This window comes from Eutrigla gurnardus, assembly GCF_963514095.1.
Source record: "Eutrigla gurnardus genome assembly, chromosome: 12".
In the NCBI taxonomy this organism is placed as follows: domain Eukaryota; kingdom Metazoa; phylum Chordata; class Actinopteri; order Perciformes; family Triglidae; genus Eutrigla; species Eutrigla gurnardus.
This window is the reverse complement of record NC_139926.1, coordinates 20,959,740-20,977,795: the sequence shown is the minus strand read 5'-3', so window position 1 is coordinate 20,977,795 and position 18,056 is coordinate 20,959,740. Positions and strand designations below refer to the sequence as shown.

The 18,056-nt window shown below is 47.0% G+C and overlaps 1 protein-coding gene across 1 annotated transcript in view; it reads right to left on the bottom strand.

Moving 5' to 3' along the window:
- The window catches only part of anos1 (anosmin 1), a 36,044-nt gene that overhangs the window by 14,593 nt on the left and 3,395 nt on the right, over positions 1–18,056 (bottom strand). Inside the window, exons 2-4 of the mRNA XM_084022482.1 lie at positions 15,819–15,866; positions 2,782–2,844; positions 2,247–2,469 (exon numbers count right to left, since the gene is read on the bottom strand). Coding sequence (XP_083878608.1) covers positions 2,247–2,469; positions 2,782–2,844; positions 15,819–15,866 — 334 coding nt within the window. The remainder of the gene's footprint in view (positions 1–2,246; positions 2,470–2,781; positions 2,845–15,818; positions 15,867–18,056) is intronic.

Here is an 18,056-nt window from a genome sequence, read left to right as displayed (position 1 = left end):
CTTACACACACACACACACACACGTGGTGCTGTTTCTTCTCAGGGAGAGAGAAAATGAGACAACTGGAGAGAATATATGTGAAGATAAAAAGACACAGAAGAGCCTAATAAACCACCCACTTCCATCTGTGCCACGTCTTATCGGAGGCAAACGGCTGGAAATACATCTCGGAGACTACGTTACCGAGCAGCGAAGGGTGTGGAACGGCATCAAGCTCGATTGATGTAGAAACAAGAAAACAAACAAAGAAGAAGAAACTTTGTTAGTCATCAAAAGCCCCGTGGGGGTCCAGTGTCTCAGAGATCCTGAAGTTGTTGGTCTATCGGGGACATGTGTGTGAGCCCTAACCTGAACACACACACACACACACACACACACACACACACACACATCTGAGAGTGATCTCAGTGGGGGAAACGCTCCATTTCGCCCCGCTTGTGTTTGCTAATGGCTTCCAGCATCATGGCTCATCACGGCAAAGAGTACACACACACACACACACACACACATAGAAACAATTACGCTCTTCAAAACCATGCGCAACTAATTAGACCTTTAACACTGAGGACCAGGACAGGAATTCCAATCCGGACTTTCACCAAAACGCTCAGCGTAATTCAGCGTAATTCAGCGTGAACGCCGCGCTGAAGGCGACCCGTCATGATCTCAGCACTCGGACCTTAAAAAATCAGCGTGCAGGCCTTGATTTGAAGGTCTGGCGGGGGCGGTGAATGGTTTTCATTGACTGGGTCGCCGTATCGAAGATTTCGAGGTCACGCCTGCTTTCATCTTTCCCCCAGATTAAACCTGCTGTTCACCTTTTTTTGTATTGAATCCAAATCAAATATAAACACTAGCATGTTCTTTTGTGTGCATAAAGCTCAACACACAGTAAAAAAAACAACATGCTAACGCTAACTGCATTGGGATTCCCATTCAATCGCGGTTCAAAGCTGGATTTTGACTCATCTTCCACCGCTCTCACTTCAACATCTCCTCAACTTTGTTACGGCCCCCGGGGCTGCCAGCAATTGTGTGCAGATAGCGTATATAATGCAGTTCCAGCACTCGTCTCCAAGTTCAGAGGCTATTGGTACTCTCGCATAACAACTCAGCACCCTCAGAACATTGGGGGCCTGCCTTGGGCAGCGCTATTAAACTGTTTTACTGGAGCAAGGATTCCTGGGTACATCTGTGTCTGTGAAAAGCCTTCGAGCTCATCCAGCAAACTGGAGGCTGCAGATATATTCCATTTACAACGGGAACGGCATGACGGATGTGCGAGTGAATTTGCGATACGGAGTGATGAAATGATGATTTATGATTCAAGAGCTGAGTCGTCGAGAAAAAAAAAAATATGTTCAAGATAATCTGCAATTTGCGTCATTGAGATTGAAAAGCGAATGTTTGACAGAGAGGGGATTAATTGCTTCACCGCTGTTTAGGAAAACGATGGAAACTGCAACCGTTAATCACATTTAAAGGCATGACGTTTGCATTGGACCATTAGCAGATGTGAGACGTCATTTATTGAGTAGGATAAATAGAGGGGAGGGGAGGGAGGGCACGCATGATTCAGCTGATGAACTTTGTTAATTCGGTCCCACTTGGAAACAGTAATGAGCTATGATTAACTGAAGAGCCGAGTCGCCGAGTGCACGCACGATTTTAGCGACTATCAGCGAGCGCGGCGTCCTCGTCTGTCACCCTGGCTCAACGTCCAACTCCTTTCTTCCTCTAATGAAGAAATGATGTTTGTGTTTACGCTTCGAAGATGTGTTTTGCATCATAATCCATCCATTCATTTTCTTTCACAACTGCGATGACTGATTTTATGGCCACTTGGGGGCAGCAGAGACGAGTTGAGACCACATGGACATATCATTCTTTTAGTTTACTATGTCCAACTTGTCAGCAAGTAGCTGCTTTTTTACACATCCGATAGTTACAGAGCAACATTACCATTGATTTGGAGTCATGTTTCTGCCCACCTGATGAATGAAAATCCATTATTCACACTCTTTTAAGCTGCTAAATGTTCAACTATTCATCAAGTATAGTCGCTAACTGCCTGCTGGTAATGCAAAGTGGATTTTAAGTGCTTCTTTTTTTTTGCTGATGGCAGCCGCCCGCTTATAAGGAAATTGACTACGGCCCATTACTGAAATCGGAAGGCTTATAAAGAACAACTGTGGCAAAACAGTTTTATTGTAACCCAAGGTGATGCAGGCTGAACCTTTATTACCTTTGTAGAGGTTCTTAGGCAGCTGGCAGGTGTGGCCGCAGCCGTTGGAGCAGCACTTCTTCACGGCTGAACACTCTCCATCCTCCTCGCAGCTCTCCACGCAGGCCGCCGCGAAGCCGCTGGCCTTCTCCGGGGCGGGACAGTCGCCCTGCTTCACCCCCTCGACCGACTTCAGGAACTCACAGCTCGTGAGACACTCGTAGTGTTTCTTGGGAAAGAGGGGCTGAAGAGGATGAGAAGGTGGAAAAGGGGAAAATGCATGTCAGATTACTTTTTTAAAGACCAACCTGCAAACAGGCGGCTCTGTGAGCTAACAGGGATTGTCCTGTTTACATTTCAGCTCATGACTCACCGGTTGGGGTCCATTGAGAGCGTTTTTTTTTTTATTCGGCCTCACAGAGAGTGTCATTACAGCGCAGAAAGAGTTACTTCACACTCCTCTCAAACTTTCCCCTTATTGAATTTTCCCACTAAGTATGAAAAGCTCAAACACTTGGGTCTGAGGCGGACCACGGTGTTTGTGGCAGTGGCATACCTCGCATAAGTCCTGGCACTGGTTTTCCTTCAGGTCCCAGGATTCCTTGCAGGGCTCCAGGCACTGTGAAAAAGGAGAGAAGGGTGTCAGTTCTTCAAAGAGCACAGCCACATCAAAGAGGCAACGCCGCAGCGATGCTGCTCTCTGCTCTCTGGCTGCCTGACAGGCACCTCACTCAGCCACTTCCCATACACAACAACCAATCACACCTTTTTTTTTTTTTTTTGGTTTCACGTCCCTGGCATACCTTCAAAGCATAAAAGCAATCTTCTACAAAAACACGGGGCAAAGGGGCTGCCCGTGTCCGTCAGGCGCACCCTTTGCCGTGCTTGGTGTGCACTCGCAGATTCCTCCTTCGTGCCTTAACACTACTAGCATCCTATATTGTCTACACCTCGTTCTCATCCCACCACGTCTCATGTCTGGGCCTGATACTGGCGCTCTGGCACCGGCACCTTCTCTTCACCCACGCAGAAACGGAGAGAGCTTCATAAATGATACACTTGGTTTAATGTTCTTGGGATTCCCTTTTGTTAAAAAAACACGTGGAACAAATTGACTAAATGTTTTGGCGTAGACACGGGACAAAAGAAGAAAAAAAACCTCAGCAGAGCAAAAAAAAACATCATTTGCCAAACGTAATGGGATGATAAAAGTCCAAATGAAAGTTTTACCAAATCTCCTTTTTGCTTTTAAATACTTACAACTCACACTGGATGACTCAAATTCAATAAAGGCGAACGTAAGTTAACACAAAAGTCCACGCGTGTCCAATGGAATCAGGCAGATGCTGCGGCGAGGGGAAGAGAATATGTGGACTGATGGGATTGAGAGGAGCGAGGGGGTTTTTATACGCTCCCGTTTGTTGGCCACGGAGAAGTGGTGTGAAAGAGAAGAGCAGGCTCAGTCAAACAATCAAACCGCTGCCAGGCTGCTTCTATGCTGCTCTGGGAGCAGCCCAAACCACACCGACCAAAGACCTGCCAAAGTCACTCATTCAACTCCATTTAATTTATGCTCCTGAGCCGGTTACAGCACCAAGACGGGGGCACAGCAGTAAAGTTTCAACACATTTCGCCTGCGTTCTCCATCTGGGACGGTCTAATATGTTGGTCGGGGGGGGGAGAAAGAGATGAGAGAGGAGATACGGAGATCTGCCATCGGCGGAGGTCCACTTTTGGCTCGATCTCCTGAAAAAAAAGGAAGGTAATCAGAACAATATGCGGCGTTACGTAAGGTACAGTGTGGAAGAGATGGTTAAACGAGGGCAACTACTGAAAGAGGAGTCTATTTTTAAGTTGATGTAAGAAACTTCACAACTCAGTCAGAGGGCACGGTTGTATTTATGACTCCTTAATTCGCTCATTAGCCAACTCTGTCATTATTATGCCATTGCCAGTGAAAAGTTTATTTGCTTTTTATGGCGTGCGGTGGACGGGGCGCATGATGAAACGTAAACGTTGCTTCTGGAGGAACATGGAGCAATCAGGGGACCGTGCAAGCGCCTGGCGTGGACGGCGTGTGCGGAGTGTTGAGCAGCCGTGGCTCCGGAGGGCGGGGGAGGATGGGAGTGGAGGTATTTCCTTAATTACCTCATAGCAATATAGACATCCCTCTCATGATGATATAAAATATAAAGTGCCGGAGGGACACCTCGGAGGGAGAACACAGCTGAGGGCGTCGAAAAGATAATGTGGTTCCCACAGAGCTGATCAGGTGAAACCGACGCAACACCTCAGGAGATTTAAGATAACATACGAGCTCAATTGCGCTGTCAAAGTCACGCCTCGCCATCCAAAGAGTCCACGCAGTTTTTATCATCATCTGCTATTAATAACGCGGTGACCTTATATGATTAATTCTGTTTCTGATCGCGTCCTCGGAGGGGGAAGAGCCTGCGGTGAAGACGGGCAACCTCAGCATCCCGGGCCTCATCGGAGCGCCGCGCGGGAACAATGAGGCGTGGAGGGGGGCGGTAACCGCGTGCTAAAAGGACATTCTGCCAGTAGACGCACACGTCAAAGCCCCCCCCCCCAAATCCCTCCGACAAATCACTGAACATACACACATAAGCCAGGGGGATCAAGCTCATTTTACTCATTGAAAGATCCTGTGTGCATGGAGCCGAATGCATTCCATTGGCTTTTCATGAGGATGGATCTTTTTTTCTTAATTTTTTTTTTCTTCCTCTGGTTCACCACGAATCACATACAAGTGAGAATAGAATCGTCGTTACCTTGAGGTGCTCGGGCTTGCGTGCCAAGCAGCATGAATTAACACAGCACATAGCGTCCCAGGGATCAGGGATTATTGCAACACAGATCAGAATGCCGGCTGTGTGTTTGGTGTCGTCTCACCCTCAGAACCCCCCGCTTTTTTTTTTTTTTCTATTTTCTTTTAACTCTTCAGGGCTGAGGTTCTCGTCTGAATTCTTAACAGGATATGTTCCCTGAATGAGCGTACACACCGTAGAGGTCTTAACAAAGATAAGCGTTTGTGCCGAGGCAGCGAGAGCTCCCCGCAGGTGTGCTGAAAACCTGACAAATCTGTCAGTGTTTCTCCCCCGGCCACACCCACAACCTGACATTTAAGGAGGGAAGAGGAGGACCGGCGACAGATGTCTTGCCAAAGCAAATAGGACGAATGTATATAATTACAAAGGTGCTCTCATCAATCAAGTGCCTGATCCTTATTTGCAGAGTTTTGTGCTCGGCATGCTTGGGAGAGGGCCAAAACATTTTCTATAAGCTCTTATTTTTTGAGGGGGGGGGGATACCACCTAAAGTGGCGATTACAACAAACCCAAAACTCCCTTGAAGTAAAACTTCCCGTTGAATAATTGGCACATGAAGCCATTCGATTAATGGGATCACATCGGGGGGGACAGCTGTGGTCTAACAGCTAGTATTAGTGGCTCCCCTCGAGGCTCGGAGCCTTCAAACATCTTCACATCTCGCCCCGTCGATGGCTGGTGCTTGACTTCTGAGATCTAATCTGGGAAAACACGCCGTGGAGCTGGAGCGGAGAGCATAATGGAGCCGGACAAAGTGTATCTGCTGGGTTTGGGTGCCAATGTCTGGGTCTCCCTCAAGCAAATCTCTCCAGCTGGCAGCACGGCTACAATCTGTCTGAATAGCGCAAGGAATGCATGTAATCATCCAATGTGATGTTAACATAATTTTCGGACAAATTTCACCTAAAAAAAAAGACACAAATGGTTCTACTCAGAGTTGTAAACAAGAGCACGGGGGTTTGTTTCAATGGACTTGAGCTGTTCATCTGAACAAAAGCATTTTGAGCGGCTGATTTCCCCTTTGTCCTCTTATCTTCCTGCCCAATAGTGACACATTCTGCATGGTTAAGTAGGAACATCCACAGCGGCCTTTCACTCCCCATTTCACGGTGTAATAAAACGCAGCGGTTGTTACTCTGGGGGACCCTGAAAGGCATTCTGTGGGGCCGATGAGAGAGTCGGGGCTGAATGGCAGCCAATGCCACAGCCCATCTTCACTTTGTCATCGCCGGGACGAGGCGGAGGGAAGGTGGAGGGAGTGAAGAGGGGAAGAGATGGGGGAGGAGAGAGATGGGAGAGAGATTTGGGGTGGTGGTGGGGGGGTTTGGTTGATGTGCCTAGAGCCGGTTTTCTCCGTCATTGGAGCGTGGTTATCTCCACCCATCATAAAAAACGCCCCGAGTGAGCAACTGGACGAACATAAACGATGGAACAAAAAGTGCATATATATAAAATGTCACGCAAGTGTTTTGCTTTAGTAAATGAAGCATGAAACGCCAGTCAAGACTCCCCCCCCCCCCTCCTAACAATACACAGTGTACAAAATAAAAGATGGGCTATAATTCATACTGATGCAGATGACATTTTGCCGGGACATTTGTAGTCACGGGGGAGACGGATGAGACGTCTATGACTGATCCTGTTATATTTGTAAATTAAATTTAGCAGAAAAACATACACTAATTCTCTTAAAATATGGCGTCCCCCCCCCGATATGTTTTCCGTTATCCGAGCCGAACGCATCGACCCCATCGCCGGCGGCCAGCGGAGCTCGAGTGGTGCCAACAGACACTTACAAGGTGCCTTTGCGGCCCCTTGAGACGGACCAGCAGCTGTCCTCCTCTCTGCGAGACCGCGATATGGACGAATCTCTGTTGTTGGTCACACGTTGTAAATCTCACCTCCTCCAATCTTATTGAGTTATGGCTATTTTCTGCTGCCCCGGCGCTTTTCACACTCCCGATGACCAGACTCAATTATTCCGGCAGCTCTCAGGCCTCGGCTCATATCTATCGACCCATCCGGGAGCAAATCGCCAGGCTCTGCTCTCCCAATCTATTGAAGGAGGCACTCGCCGCCACATATCCTCACTCTATTTCACTTTTATTTGGCTCCTGTCACTCTAATCGCCATACGTTTTTGAAACTCGTCGTTTGCCTTCCATCTGCAATGAGCCAGCGAGTTTGTGCTAAGAAAAATGGATGTTTTCCAAAACTCTCTCCAAAGTAGATACACTCAGAAAAAAAAAGCAACAGAAAACATTGCAGGGGAGACAAAGAATGAACTTTCTTCTCATGTGATATATCTTTCACAAACATGGCCAATGCACTTTCACTTGCCAGCAATGTTACCGGTCTGTGTTTGTCCAACTTATTTCTGTTATCATTTTGTGTGTGTGTGTTGTGTTTTTCAAGGCCTACAGCCAACCACACAAGCATAAAAATAACACCACAGTCTGCAGATAATGCAGAGACATTTTGGAGCCTGGATTTTGAGTTCACCATTCTATGCTATCTTTGCAAAAAAAAAATCCCAGATTCGGTCGTTGTGGAGGAGGAAGGTGCCGCCACGGCTGACTGCAAGAGAGAGTCACACCCCACATGCCTTTGACATTTTATCAAAGAGCATTTTACTGATGATGGCTGGGAGAATATCATACCCTTTTGAGGGGCTGCTTACTTCACGCTGTCTACGCATCGCTTACAGTTAGCCTGGAACAGGATGTATGTCAATGACCACACCTGTGTCGAGTGTTCAGGCACTCTGAGAAACAAGAAGTGACCCAACTTAAGCAAAATTAGGGCTGCAACTAACATATCACTAACTAATCAATTAAATGTCGAAAGGATTTTGAAAAATGTTCTTTGGAATTTCCCAGAGTTCCATTGTTTTCTGAACATAAAGGACGAAGAAAAAGAAGACAATTTCAACACGTTTGGCATTTAGAAAATATGTTCAGAACTGTAAACACTAAGATGGATGAAAGTTTAGACATATAAACAATATTTTCACATTATAATGGACTCTGCAGGACAGTCACTCTTGATGATTTTCCTATTTTCTCGCCTGTTATCACCTGTGGCATTGGCCTCGCTTCAAGCTGCCTTTCAGAATTCAAAGTCAGCTTGAATCCGAGTCTATTTTCTCAAAAGGAGAAAAAGGAGTAGCGTGCCCGAAATCTTTGAAGTTGCCAATCAGATGATGCCCACTGAGACCATGATTACAGGTTAACCAGACTGAAACATATTTCACCGCAGCTGTGATCTGAAGAAATGTAAAAAATCATACGCTAGCGAGCCTTTCCGGAAAAAGGACTGTAAATAATATGGCGAGAAAATCAGGAAGAAGATATCCCCGACCTATAAAGTCTAGACACGCCATAGCCTCGATTCGACGCGACCTTATAGCGTGTCAAGTCGGCGAGATAGCCGCATATTTAATTTCTGCGCCGCTGTAAATCAGCACGTGGCGTTGAGCAGACAGTGAGGTGGGATCGGGTTTGATCGGGTGGGATCGGGTGGATCAGACAGATTAACAGGTCGCTGATTTGGGCTGCGGGTGTGCAACACGATACGCAAGCGAGTACGTAGCCGCTGATAATATGAAGTGACTTTTTCCTGGGAGCAGAAGGTTGTTTATCTAAATGCCACAATTGAATTTAGGGAATTGTATTAGAGCCGTTGGAATTATTCCCAGTCAATGTTTGTGTTTCATTTTCAACTCGAACTAACGGGGGGGTGCACTGATACGTTTTTTCCGCAGTGTTGCTGTGGGGCTTTTTTTCATCCTGCAATTACATAAGTCTCTGAAAAGTAACAGGAAACCCCACGTGGCACAGCCGTCGTGCCCATGCTGTAATTCTGAGCTGCAGAAAACAACAAAAGCATGCTGGTGTTCCTGCGCTTCGTTCGTTCCCACCGCTGAGGTGCCGCGTGATGCCGGTGTGGGGTTCCAGGTAATCTATATGTGTGGAGAAAATGAGTCGCTGTCTGTCTCCCTAAAGGTGCAGACTGTGTGGAGATTTGGCATAAGGTTTATCACTTCTGTCATAGCTGATAGGATCCAGGATACGCTTTCCCTTCAGCAATATCCTGCAGCACCTGAGAAATAGAGGAAAAGTCAATGGGATTCTGACCATGTCTGGTAGACATTATCCTCTGAAATGGAATAAGATGCAGGGCTGCGAGCAAAAGCAACCCGTCGACAACATTTCTTCATTATAAGTAATACAAGATCGATGCCGACTTTTACACTCCTACAAGTGTAACGACACGTTTTCCAATTCTTTTCCAAGTTTTACAGCCGCTGAGGGGGGACTTCGCGCCGCAAACGCCGCCAGTCATAATTCCTCCATATTTACAACTCCGGCTAAAACACCGTAGTACTCCGGCTCAAGTGGAGCCGCGATACGGTTCAACGCTTTCTCCCAAAAAAACTAGGCTCGGTAACCTAGCAGGTAGTGTCACAGACGTTCTCCGAGCATCGCTTTAATTATTAATTTAAATGCAGTTGAGGGTGGAGACAACAAAGAGCTGAAAGGGAATAGCTTGGCAGAAAGTGAGAGGGAGAAAGAGGAGGAGGCGAGAGGAGGAGGGGGGGGGGGGGGGCAGTGCATGAATTATACATTTACCCCACAATCAGAGGTGCCTGCCTTATTTATGAGCAAAAAAGCCCATACAGCTTAGCCAGAATTGTGCTTTGTCTGCTATGGAAGCAATAGCGGTTCACTTAATACTTAATGACTCTGAAGTTTCACCCAGATCCCCCCCCCCCCTCCCTCTTGGTGACTAGAGTCAAACTTTCAGTGGCTGTAACTAGAGCCTCAGTTATCACCTACCTCTGGGCTCACTTTACATTTCGTGACAATTAGACTCAACAGGATGTATCCATCATGTGGGGTCAGATCGGTGATAACGGAGGCCTTTATTTTGGGTGACGTGGCATGGGAAAGCCGAACCCTTTTTGCCCCGGTTCTTAAAAAAAAAAGAAAATTAACAACTCCATGTCAGAGCTGCATGATTTACTGCATCGACTCCCACACCAATCGCGCTGAATAATGTTACGATGACAGATGTGTAGGAGTGGAGATGAAAATGCGATCAGATGAAAAAGCAGCGCTTCCTCTGCGACATTTCTTCAAAACGTCCGTACGGGTGATTTACAGCTTCGATAACGAACTCGCAGCAAATGAAAAATGCATTTCTGTCATTGCAGATTGAGGAGACGGTAAACAAGATAAAAGGAGGTCAGGTCCTTTTTTTTTTTTGCCGGCTTGTTCCTACGGTGACCGCTCGAGCCCCCCCCCCCCCCCCTCCCCTGACTCAAATGAAATGAGACCTGGAGATTCTGTCTCAATATAGGCCAACAGCATATAAAACACGGCACGCCGTCGAGGGGAGTAAAGCCGCCCCTAATCCCATGCTGCAGTCACATTCCGCCACTATCTCCACTTGTTTATTTGAGTCTCAGAAACACTTGAAATCCACTAATCCTGCTTGCCCTCTCCAGCCTCCACTAACGGCTCCTCACACCAGCGAAGCACACAGATTGAAAAACAATGTGTAGCGGCATAATGCGTTCTATCTGACTGATGATTGATTTCTCTGATATACAGTATGACGTTGAAAAGCTCTGAAGAAATAGGGTGACTTTTGAATTTATATTGAAAACAAACGAACGAAAGGTGTTTTTCTTCAAACCTTCTAAATCCCTGATACATGTAGAGTCTGGAGAGTAGAAAAAAACAGTCTCTACTGATGTAGTCGTGTCCGGGGGGCAAAGGTTAAGAGAGCCGTCGTTCGCCGAGCCTTTGACACACATTCTGGCGTCGTCCTGAAACCGTCACACACACACAATCTATGGGATTTATCTGCGGGATACAGCGGCTTTGAGTGGAGCTGGAATAAATTGATAAACCCACATCCACTAAGCACGTCGGCTTTAAGATTCTTACATTCTAATCTTCTCTCCGCCAATGTGACCGTTGGCACGATTAGTCCTGTGACGACGTATTAACATAGGACATAAATATAGATCATTTTCTTGCCGTAGCACCTTCAAACATGGAGCTCGGGAGGGGAACAGACAAGCACGGTCAACACGGAAAAGGTGAGCCATGGCATCCTCACAAAGAGAATAAACACTTGGATGACAGCAGACTCAGTGTGGTCATTATTGCTGAAAGAGGATTTCACAGCAACTTTGATTACATTAATCCTTCAAGGGAATGAAATCCCTTCTGACAGGGAAAACATGTGGAATCTGTGGATGCTTGATTATCTCTAGAATAAATGGCTACCATTTAAGGCCCCGGCTCCGTGGGATCAATAAAAACACAGGTTGGTACGAGACGGCGTGAGTGTATTTCTTCACGGAGGAATTCCCGGAGCGCTCATCGCTCAGATATCGAACAGACGGCGGTGAAGAGCAGGCAGCTTTAGTTGTGAGCTTTCAGTCCTGAGGACGTCTAAACTGCAGCACCACTTCGTCTCCTCTCCTGTGGCCACGTCTTTACTTTTCTCTGCTGTGGGTTTTTTTTTTTTTTTTTTCATTCTCTGCCACCCACCATGTGAATAATGAGCTCCACAGATAGCAGCCAATGAAGCGACCCCCCCTTTAGCCAATGAAACTTAACAACCATGTCCAGATCAGGTCCTTCCTGCTGGGACTGACCAGCCCTGCTTCACACTCCTCCACCACCCACACACACACACACACACACACCGACGCTCACACGGCCTCAAACTAGAAAAAAAACAAGAAGGTGGATTTTCACACCATTTTTTCCACATATGTGAAATTAGATCATCAATTAAGTAAAAAAATAAAACTTCTCAAATACTTCCCAGCTCCACTGACTGCTAATCCAGACACGCTGCCCACTTGACAGATTGATTTCTAGCCCAGCTTGCTTTGAGGTGTCGGTGCTGGTAATGTGGCTAACACAGGGGAGGTGAGACGAACGTCTGGCCTCAGCATGACCAAAAGGTGCTTTGAAGTCCCCTCTAAGCACCTAACAATCCCAGCCATGCCCAGCTGTAAACCTCCCGACCAGCACCCACTTCATCACGGCTTTGCAGAATATACTACCTGCCGCCAAAGGAGAGATGACCACACGAAAAGACTTGTAAATCGCATCGACACACTCGCAAAACGCTTCGAGTGAAAGTGACCCCCAAAGTGTGCGCTGTTATTATTTTTTTTGTGCTTTTAATTAAATTGCATATAAACTGGAGAGTGAAGCGGCGCTTTTAAGTTCATTTTATAGGCTCAACTGACCCTGAAAGGAAAGAACAACTGATGGGAAGTTGGACTACTTTATTTCGGCGTGAGAAAATGTGCTGTTTGAGGGGGGGGGTTGGGGGGGGGGGGGGGTTTGACAAGAAAGCCACTTTTGAATGAGACATAGTAGCATTCCAGTGATTGTTATTCAGGCAAATGCTTTCCAAAGCTTCCGACATGTGAGGACGAAAGCGCGTGTAATCCAAAAAAAGAGTAAACACTTCTTATTCTTGCGCTGGTATGTGCAGCTGAGGGTGTGATTGGTAGGAAAGCGCAGTCAAAAGAGCCACCTGGGATATGTGAGACATCTATGAAAGACGTGCACGACTCATTGCCGCCAAAAGGCTGCCAGACAATGTCACTTTCTAAAGCCGCTGGAAAGTCTTAATAAATAAGAGGGGAGGGACGTGGCAGGATGAGAGGAATAGAAGGCAAACTCAACATCTCCTGTTTTATTACAGCCAGGTGTTTTAATTCTCTTCAGCTCAGTGATCACGCCTCTAAATCATGGAGGGATCATTCTTGAAGGAGGAAAAAGTCAACTTTTTTTTTTTTTTATCTGTAGGGTATTCGGTGCACTTACAAGAAAAATATGACACTTTTCTTCCCCAGGACTTAGAAGTGATAGCCACGTTCCGATGACTCACCACGGGCCGACTTATGCCGGCATTCTGCACATGCCCTTTCTTCTCTTCCTGCCCCGAAAGAAGTTTGACTAATGAAGCGCGCCGCTTTGTTGTAAGACTGTTGCCTCGAGTCAATCCTAGCATTTGATTTGGAGCCTGGATCACACCCATGGGGGGGAAGAAAAAAAGAAGCAAACCCTGCTAATATCAGCCATGTTCTGAATGTGGAAAGCTTCTTGGCCGCTCCTGCATGCTCTCCCATGCACATGCACAAAATCCCTTTTCTTTAAAGAAAGAGAGAGAGAGAGAGAGAGAGAGAGAGAGAGAGAGAGGGGGAACAATGTGGAGTTTTTGACAACTTTGAGGAAACACATCCAAACTTCTGAAGTGGGGAGACATAAATGACAATGGCTCATAGAAAAGGGCTCCACTGGCGTCACCCCCGCTCAGTGTGCTTTGCCTGCTCGCCCGGTGTTACGGCATGATAATGACTCCCCGGCGCTCCCCTAATGCCACCTCGCTCTGCTCTGGAGAGAGGGGGGCAAGCAGGTTAATCACCATGACAATGGGGACGCTGAGAGCGGGGGCCGGCTATGGACACTGCATACGAGATGACCGGGATGACTTTGTCTTCGCCAATGGAAGCGAAAGGCTTTGATTTCCCCCCCTTCTAAAAAACGCAGATGGACGGGTCACAGCATCTTTGTCTAAATTATTAGGCGGCCCTTTCCTGGCGTTTCCCCCCCCCCTCACAGGCAGGGAGCTCTTTAACAGAGCTCTGGGTGGACAGGCCTTCTGCCCTAACGCACTCCCCGGGAGCCACCGCCTTTGTCTCTCTGTTTGACTGTGTGCTGTTCATGAAGTGAAGAGGCTAATCAGCGGCTGTAGAGCCATTCACGGAGCACCACTGTACAGCATGGGCCCATTTGGTACAATTGTTAAAGCGGCGACAATAGCCCCATGTTTTGACACACTGCACACAGCCCTGAGTGTGCACTCGAGTCATTGATGTGGATGTGAAGCGTGGTGGCGTTCGCCACCAGAATCTTGACTTCTGGCCGCAAATTAGACTCCAGCCGCTGCGCCCTGGCCCCGGCGTCCTGAATGGCCGGACCCACGAAAACTTAAGGGATACAATTAAATTAATTAAATTCACAGAGCCCCTTGAAACTATTTGGAATGGCAGAGCAACAGAGCAGCAGATTTTGTGCAGCAGTAACACAAGCATGTCATTATTTTTAAGGGCTTACATCAAATCCAGCCTCATTTATTTACAGCCGACCAGTAGGATAAAGAAGTGCTAACTGACATGCTTGTTATAGCGAGGAGAACAAGAAGTCCATTAAAAGAGTTTTTTTGGGACATTTGCAGGGTTTCGGCAATGTTAGCTGGTTGATTATGAAAACAGTATGCTGGGCTCGGACTCACAGCCAGCAAAAGCCTTTTTCAAACATAAAACTCTGCCGAAACGACTGGGGAGCGACTAGTGCCAGGAGCCAATGTTGGCCATCACAGTGGAAAGGAGAGAAACAAGTTTCACAGCATTATAGTGAAAACAAAGGAGGCTTGCCTGTGCATTAACTTGTCACGGGAGCTTTAAGATGATATAGAAGGACGTATTCTTCATCACACTTTTGGTTTTTAGGGAGGAACCGAAGTCGACGGCAAGATGCTCACATCGCCACATGGCGTTCGATGATAGAGCTCGATCATTAGCGTACGACAACATCGGGACACTTTCAGCGACGTGATAAGGTCGTAAACATCTGCCGGAGCGAGGTGAGGGAAGGAAGCTGTACGTCTGCAGATGCAGCAGGAAGCACGGAGAACAATGGCCCTGCTGTATCCCAGGCAGATGCAAATTGCCAAGGAAACGATTTTGAAATTCTAAAGGAGGAATTTAGAAAATCAAACGCAAAAAAGGGGGTCATTTTGGCGAGGCCGTTTCAACGCTAGACGCTGATTGTGATTAATATGCACACTGATCGCGGGGCCGTGTTAAGCATAGGGAGAAAGAACAAAAAAGAAACGGCACTTTCCCCGAGTTTCCAATTAATCGCCATCACCGCTGTGATTCGGCCCAAACTCTCAGCATGCATTCCTCTCTAAGTACACCCAGGTCTGTGGACTAAAAACAACAAATCCATACAAGCACTACATGTGACGTGACATCACCGCGACCTGTATTTTCATTTAGACAGCGTGTTGTCTGTTGTCCTACTTTGAGTCCTCATGTGCAAACAGCATTGAATCCTGGTTTCACGGTCTGCGTGTGGGACCAGGAGACCCTCTGGCCGCCACAGAGAGCACTTTCACAATTTTCTCCTTGGCGAGCACATCATCCTCTTTATTTCAGCTCCATAGTGTTCTCTGTCTACGGGTCTATACGGCACATCTCTTGAGGGCCTTGTCAACAGCTCCGGGAGAGTCTGATAGATAATGTCAGCGCCGTCTTTTCAGGGGGAGCTGTCAACGCCAGCTTTGTACCAACCTTTCTTCGGGACAGGGCAACGGAACACAAACAAGCCCTGCGGGAGGCGTCGTGGTGCATCCGACTGAAATGCCAAAGTGACGCGAGTCGGGAAAAACAAATCACGGATCGCCTTAATAAACCCACCGCATTTTTACCTCATTTATTTAATTATATCCCGCAGGAGCGAGCGAGGAGCTGTAAAGGAAAAAGAGCTTCTTTCTCACGATAGTCAACAGCTCGCAGAGTGATTCTGCAGGCATGACAACGCCAGTCCTGTCACGACTCGCACACTTTATGTTGTATTACCCCTCTGATAATGAGGCATGTGCTGTATGTGGCATTTGAGAAAAGAAAACCATTTTACCTTGGAGCACTGCTTGTGATTCTGGCACCAAACCAAGGATCCGTTATTCTGCAAGAGAGAAGGACGAATAACATTATTTATCAGAGAAATGCATTAAGAAATGTCATTGAATCAAATATATGGACTCTTTCCTCTCATATCACATCTCTATACCACGTTCCTTATGCCAAGGCCTCTTTGAGTAACAATAAAGCTAACAGTAGACACATTTCAAAGAGTCTTGCTGAGTGCATGTAACCTAAGCAGGGAAGTGGGGTCAGCAGCACCCGGGGGCCGTTTGCAGACCTCTGGTCAGTTTCAGCAGAGCATGGTGACCTCAGCTCTTCTGGAGGACCCGTTTGATCTCTGGACAGACGTCCCCAAGGTCACCGAGGGCGAGAGAGTGTCAGCACTCCGGTTGCAGACCGCCAGATACAACCAATTTCCCTCTAATTGCTGTGGAAGTGCCACCTCCTGCGTGTCAGCGAGGCAAACATTTGGTCCCATTGCCGCTGCGTATTTATAAAATCCCCCATGTGTAAATATGGGGGAGTTGTTGAGTGAAGGACCAGTGGGGGTAAATGGCTTGTGCGAGTGGTCATTTCCTGAATGCCATTAGCGCGGAGGAATTATGCTGTCACCCTCTGCAAACATAGTTGTGCTTGCGTGGCAAGTGCAAGGCTGGTCCTTTGGGATGAATGACCAGTTGGTCAACATGAAAAAAACGAGGACGTGTTGTGCATCAGATAATGTGACATTTAAGTCAAACAACGGCATTTTGGCCACCTGTTTTCTACGTGACGCACAACAAAATCTAATACTTTCAACAGAGTTTAAGAGTCGTTAATGAAATTAATTCAGTGGTCTGAATCAGAGCTTCACTCTTTGGATGTTTCTTGCACTTTTGTGTGAAAACAGCAGGATACAGGCAAACTTTTGGGGTCTGCAAGCAACAAAAAAAAGAAAAAAGAAAAAGTCTGCTTAAGTTCAATGTCAAGTTCAAAGCCTTTTCCCACAATGTAATCCAGAGGAAATTTCCCATGAGACCTTAGGAGAGAATTTATCATTAAAGGGTTTAATTTGACATCCAGTACCAGTAAGTGCTGTGCTTTTAGTGTCAAGGATAATGGTCAAATGGCTTCAAAGGGATCCGTGATTGCACATGTCTAAGGAGAATATCTTCAATAAAAGAACGGCAGATAAGGATGAAAAATATGAGAGCAGGAACAGTTGTTTTTAGTGGTTTTGTTACCGAAGTGGAAGTGAGCGCTAACTCGGCCGAGGGGTGCATCGAGTTGTCTGAACGCCATCACTCTGCTTGGCCCTAATGTTGATTAAAATATGAATTATTCCTCTCTGGTGTATCATCTTGTATCACATGATTAAAATCCTTGTGGACTTTGCTTACCGTTAAAGAAATCATCAATCCATCCAAGCCAAACCCTCCTACCGACCAACGGAGGGAGGGGTGACACGCTGTAAATAAAACCTTGACATTCACACCAGCAGCCAGCGCTTCGGGATAATATATACAGATTGTCACAACTCTAGACCATGTTCTAAATCATCCATCGTGTTTTTTGACACCTTTCTTCGCCCATCCATCACCGGGGGGGCGACGGGGCCAGATCCACCGAGGAGCTAATTTTGCTGCGTGACAGCATCCCTGAAGCAGAGAAGCTCAGCAGGATGTTGCCCCAGCTGTCCAGGCTTTGACCCCACCGTGTCAGGGACCATCGGGGGAATAATTATAGGTCAGGACTTCATCCCTCTGACTCACCGTGGCATTCCTCTGCAGCCCCAACATTATGCAGCGCTGAGGACTGTCAAGGACTTAAGTGAATGAACGCTCTCCAGATACATCCCGATGGGGTCGAGGAGAGGGGGTGCGCTTTTTGTTTGGTGACACCGGTGGAGTCGTGTAAACAGGGGGATTCATCACAGAGATACATCATGGCGGTTGTCAGCTGAGAAGACGGAGCAGGTGGCCAGGGGCGTGTTGTATTGTCTAGACAACTGAGGGGGAACACGGACAAAACCTCTTTTATCTTCCAGGGGAGCATTCCACCTTTTGAAAATGGAAATCTTTTGTTGCCTACGAGCCTCTGATTTGGATTAAATGGATCTCGGATGACGCTGATGAACTGTGTTTGATGCATTTTGCCTCTGTGCTTTCCAGCAAGAAACTACTGCTATGAGACCTTGTAGACTTCCGGGGGGCCAAGTTAACAGGAGACAGGACTTCAAAGGACAGCCTTG